The sequence below is a fragment of the Sinocyclocheilus rhinocerous genome, unplaced genomic scaffold, assembly GCF_001515625.1.
Source record: "Sinocyclocheilus rhinocerous isolate Xijiao unplaced genomic scaffold, SAMN03320098_v1.1 scaffold898, whole genome shotgun sequence".
Lineage (NCBI taxonomy): Eukaryota > Metazoa > Chordata > Actinopteri > Cypriniformes > Cyprinidae > Sinocyclocheilus > Sinocyclocheilus rhinocerous.
Genome location: NW_015652144.1, coordinates 1,313,637 through 1,319,514, shown reverse-complemented (window position 1 = coordinate 1,319,514; position 5,878 = coordinate 1,313,637). Strand labels below are relative to the sequence as shown.

At 32.9% G+C, this 5,878-nt stretch overlaps 1 protein-coding gene across 6 annotated transcripts in view; it reads right to left on the bottom strand.

Annotated features, from left to right (window-relative positions):
* Positions 1 to 5,878, bottom strand: part of LOC107713692 (interleukin-6 receptor subunit beta-like) — a 23,594-nt gene that overhangs the window by 5,575 nt on the left and 12,141 nt on the right. For 5 of the 6 annotated variants that reach the window (XM_016519278.1, XM_016519277.1, XM_016519272.1 and 2 more), the window contains exons 8-14: positions 4,879 to 5,101; positions 3,508 to 3,699; positions 3,083 to 3,181; positions 1,727 to 1,870; positions 1,495 to 1,623; positions 1,312 to 1,402; positions 1,021 to 1,102 (exon numbers count right to left, since the gene is read on the bottom strand). In XM_016519278.1, coding sequence (XP_016374764.1) covers positions 1,021 to 1,102; positions 1,312 to 1,402; positions 1,495 to 1,623; positions 1,727 to 1,870; positions 3,083 to 3,181; positions 3,508 to 3,699; positions 4,879 to 5,101 — 960 coding nt within the window. The remainder of the gene's footprint in view (positions 1 to 1,020; positions 1,103 to 1,311; positions 1,403 to 1,494; positions 1,624 to 1,726; positions 1,871 to 3,082; positions 3,182 to 3,507; positions 3,700 to 4,878; positions 5,102 to 5,878) is intronic. The other variant, XM_016519275.1, reaches the window with a different exon arrangement.

Genomic DNA, 5,878 nt, shown 5'->3' with positions numbered 1-5,878 from the left:
TAATAATAATTTTCACATTATTATTTTTTATTAATAATATTTGCATTATATTATTGTCAATATATATCAATATATAAAACAAATATAATAATAATAATTGTTCCCCTTATATTATATTATATATTATATTATATTATTAATAACAACAACAACAACATTTATAAATTGCTAAAATGTATACTGCCATAAATGCATTAATGTAATGTAAATCAGTTTGGATAAAAACGTCTGCTAATGCATATTTTGCAAATAAATAAATATATTATAGAAATATTAATAAATAAAAATATCATCTTCACAAGTGATATTTAGCAGGATTTTTTTCCCCCCATACATCACATGTCCTACATTTCATGTCATGCATGCTCTTTTCTGACACAGTTTCTGACACAGTATCTTCTTGGTAACCAAGTACACTAACTTTAAATACAACTTTATTAGGGGAAAAATTATTTGCGGTGGTGTTAATGATGCCAACTGAGCATATATTTAAAAAATTGATAGAAATAATTCAAAATAACGCAATAAAATCGAATAAAAAGAATCGAAATAGTACAAAATATTTTAAAAATTGATTGCTTTTAAGCATCAAACCCTGGGATGTAGAAGTGCTAATGTTAAAGAACCACCCATAAACTGATTCGGCTTACTCCACTCTCAAACTCTATGGCTTTATATATATATATATATATATATATATATATATATATATATATATATATATATATATATATATATATATATATATATATATATATATATATATATATATATATATATATATATATATATATATATATATATATATATCTTTACGCAACATTTTTGGATATTAATTTGGAAGAAACTATCTTTCCAGACATAACAAATCCCCCTGCTGGCAGCAATAGCTACAATTCAGTCACCAAAAACTGCTTTATTGATGCAGTGAAGGTGCAAGTACCTCCTCCTAACAGCATGTGGGTTTTAATGAATTTCACTGACACGGCCGAATAAATATAGAACTATATTTGATCTTACCTGACACGGTTTAGCGTTAGACCAGACCGACAGGCTGCTTTTTGAAGGGTCTGGTACAGTTGGACACAGACACCGTTTAATCCTAAAACACAACAATAAACAGTGACTATAAAGACTGCATGGTAGTGTGTGATGTCATATTAAATAAATACTGAAATACTTTTTTTTTTTTTATATAAAAGAACGTGCATTAGTGTTTTAATATGCTATCAGTAATCCACATCCATTGAAAGAGAACCACTTTTATTAATGTTCTCCTTTAATGAGTATGGATTGTACAAGTTGTCTTACCTCGCCCTCATGCATACTGGGATGATTAGAATCAGAAAACACAGCAGAAGTGCACACAGCAGTATGGGAATCACTTGTACATCCTCAAGCCCTGTGAACACACACAAACAGGTTTAAAGATAACGCTGTTTATACGGGCAAGAATGTAAAAAAAAAAATCAATCCAAATGGCCTCATTCTTACCCACAAGCACCATCTGACAGGGCCCAGCGGCGCCCCCTACTGCAGTATGAGCCATTACACAGATGTTATAGATTCCTTCCGTCAGTCCACTGAGAGATATCCGTTCAACATGAGCGTCTACCTTCACACCTTCACAAACACGAGGCGTCAAACTCAAACGTGAGAGTTCTTTCATCATTTACTTGCCCCACACTTCTTTTCAACATTTCGCAAAGAAACATTTGCGTCTTACTTTTGTCTTTGCCATTTATGCTGTACAGTATGGTATAGTTCTGGATGAAGCCATGGAGTTTCTCTAAAGGAACAGGATCCCATTTCAGAACAACACCGCTGCTGCTCGTCTTCAGCGCTGTCATATTTGGGCCGACAGAGGGCGCTGAAACACAGGAACACATCGATCACTGCAGCCACATGAGAAAGCATTAAAGGGACAGTTCACCCAAAAATTAAAATTCTGGCATCATTTATTCACCTTCAAGTTGTTCCAAACCTGTATGAGTTCCTTTCTTCTGTTGAACACAAAAGAGGATATTTTGAAGAATGTGGGTAACTACAGAGTTGACGGTAGCCATTGACTTTCATAGTATTTTTGTCCATACTATGGAAATGAATGGCAACCATCAGCTGGTTACCCAAAGAAATTAATAAGATTTGGAATAACTTAATGGAGTCAATGATGACAGAATCTTCATTTTCGGGTGAACTGTCCCTTTAAATGTTCCTTTATTTATAGACTAACTTTAATTATGAAAATGTGTTCATGCTGTTATATATATATATGTGTGTGTGTGTGTGTGTGTTGCATCGATGGAGAGTGGGGCATGTTGTCACATATGCGGTAAGATGGCACAATGGGAACCTGCTGTCTATTGACAGTGATTTGAGTTCAATACCTTATATGACATAAGATATACTATATAAAAGCATATATAAATATAATATACTTATATATAATATACTTTTATAGACACACACACACACGTCTTCCACAACATATTTAATGGCTTTTCAGCAAAATTATGACCTGATGTGCAGATCTGCCAGTATTTATGTACTGTTGCTATAGCATATATAGATTGAAATACTTTTTCTCTAAGTACAATTAATATCTATTCTTAAAATACTATAAAGAAACAAGCAAACAAATGGCATTTAAAAAATAGGAAATCTAAGTAAAATAATTTGATTATGTTTTGTTATGCAAATGTATTTTAAAATTTAAATAAGCAATATATGGTTGGCAATTATTTGTATATTTTTAAATATACTTAAAATATATTCAATATATTTAAAAATATAGATCTTCTAGAAGGATGATGCTTGTTGAAATTGCTTAAAGGGATAGTTCTGCCATCATTTGACATGCAAATCGACCAGAATTTATGTACTGTAGCTATAGTATATATAGATGTACTGTAGCATGTGTGACAACTAGCCCCAGTTTCCCCTAAAGATAATGTTTCTGTATTATATTATTTTGTTTAATTTTTTGAGCATGGATTATGGCAAGAGAGCTGGTGAATACTACTGCAATACTACCACACTGTCAGTTCCAATAAATGCACACATTTTCAGTGTAATATCTGACCTCCTTCCCGTGTGAAAGCAATGACTGACATGTCACTTCCTGCCTGTCGCCCATACAGACTCACGACCGACAGATTATATGGTACTTCTGGCAGAAGACCTGAAACACACACATTATTATTATTATTAGTAAAAGACTACAATATAATATCTTAAAAACCAGGCACAGCTAAGGATAATATGACTATACAAAAATAAATAAATAAATAATCATTACAAAAAAATATATATATATTTAAGATATTCTTTTTTTTTATTATTATTATCTAAACTTACATCTAAAACAGACAAAGACAATAAATATATTAATGGCATCATTAACTGTAAACTTTTGTATGATGTGAATCCACACCAACAGGCCACTGTTATACCGACCAGCGAAACAAAAAATGACTTTTCAATTGGAAAGAAAGTGACTTTTCAGACCTGTGACAACAAAGCTTCTTGCAGTTTCATTTATATGCTCCCAGTGCAGACTAGTTGGTTCACTGTAAGGCACAGAAGTCCACTGTACCACAAAGCCTCTCTCTGATTGGTTCAGTGCAGCTGTCCATTCCACCGTCAGTCGAGTGTCGTCCAATGGGGTGACGCTGATAGCCTGAGGGGGTGGGAGTTCTTCTAGGACAGGAAAAGGGGGATAAATTTAGAATAAATGACCGAATGGTTTCCGATAATGATGTTGTTTTTATGAAACTTTGTTTAGAATTTATTAGATAAATTATCACTATTTCATTAAACAACCACAAGAAAGTTGCGTTGTGTTTGTAGCAGGATGTTAGTCTTTCATTCTGGTTGAAAACATGATTTGACCTGCCTGATGAAGTTTTGCAGAATAATGGAGAGAAAAAGGAGGAAGTAAACAACACAACAAAATAAGACTTTACTGGAAGTGCAGGTGGGCTGTATATATTATTTGCAATAAATCAATGGAAAAATGCTTATTATTAAATAAATCAGGGAATTAAATACTTGAAAGGTGATTATTTTCATTTGATCGTATTCTATTCTATATTTTGAGATTGTAATATTTTTTTCTCTTTAAGTACAGTAAATATATCCAATCTTAAAATATTATAAATAAACAAATAAACAAATAAATAGCACTTAAAAATGAGGAAATCTAAGGAAAATATTTTGATTATGTTTTGTCATGTAAATATATTTTAAAATCTCAAGCAGCAATATATTTTTGGTAATTATTTTTTATACTTTTAAATATATTTATTTAGATAGCAATTTAATGAAATTGCTTAAGGGGATAGTTCTGCCATTATTTATTCAAATTATTTTGATACCTTTTAAAACGTGCTTATTCTCATTTGATTATACTTTTTCTTTTTATGTTTGCTCAAAATAGTAAAACTAAAATAGCATTTAATAATTTATCTATAATATAATATAATATAATATAAGCATCAAAACTAGGGGTCGGCTGATTATCGGTGCCGATATTAAGCATTTTTATGGTTACTAGTATCAGTCATTTTTAAAACCGATTTGCCAATAAAATTATTTAAAAGCATTTAAAGAAAGTTTTTGTCAGAGCCCTTATTCTTAATTTTGACATTAACTTGCATTTTTACACCAGACATATATATTGGTTCAAAATATCGGTATACAGTCTACTTTATCTGTAAACATCGGTATCGGCATAGGCCCTGATAAACACATCGGTCGACTCCTAATCAAGATTCAAGACCAACCAGGACCAGCTAGAAACCATCTCAAAAGTTATTAGCTGCACATTAATTCCGCTGAAAATCCTAAACACATTGAAGCATCCCTTCAGTGATTTACCTGCATGCGTATGTGCAGGTATGGAGATGTGAACTGGAGGTGACGTCCCGGCAGAGTTCGTCGCTGTCAGGCTGCAGTGACAGGGATCATCAGAGACGGTGAGGATGCAGGAGCGTCTTGATGCGTCTATAGTGTCACAGGTCCACTGCGATGAATCCAGATCACTGCGACAGGTTGCAGAGTAACTGAGCACAACACCATTGACCTCAGGCCAGGACACAGGCTAAAACAGACACATAAAACCAAGAGATATTAGATGTTATGAATAATTAGTCATGTCTTATTGCAGGTCAGTGGAGAAAGAGGCTAACTGCAGTCAGATGGTGCAGTCAGTTACAAGATCGACCAGGATAACCAGTGTTACGTTCCCCTCCTGTCTAGGGGTTTGCGAGGGGAAGTAGCAAAAGGAAAAAAAGCATAAATTAAAAAAATAAAAAATAAACCGGCAAGAACACACTTCAGTCCTCTGTCCCAGAGTGAAAATGACACCAATTCAAATGTATACAAAGATGGAGATTTATTTATTATATTACTCATAGCGAGCTACAGGTGAGAGGGAGCCTGAGAGGGAACAGAGTGAGAGAGAGAGAGAGAGAGAGACACCAAGCACAACACAGAGCACTCAACCTCGCGGATACATTTGCACCAGAATATAACAATAATAACAATACGTCCAGGGACGTAACACCAGACAAACCTTGACTCCTTAATCACAGCTAGACTTTTGTGTCATATTAATTAAATATTGATTAAGATGCAAAAATGTACAGAAAGTTACAACAAATCAAATCTCAGAGGGTGCTTCAGGTATATAATTGAGACTTTTTGAAGGAAAGAAAGATGCAACAAACTATTTTTGAAATTTTATATAAAAAAAACTTTAAAAATTGAACAAAAAAACCCCCTGAAAAATAAAGATTAGTTTTTAATATGTACGGTTAAGAACTTAAATCAACTGAATAAAATAACCATGATAATAATACTAATTTTATATTTACAT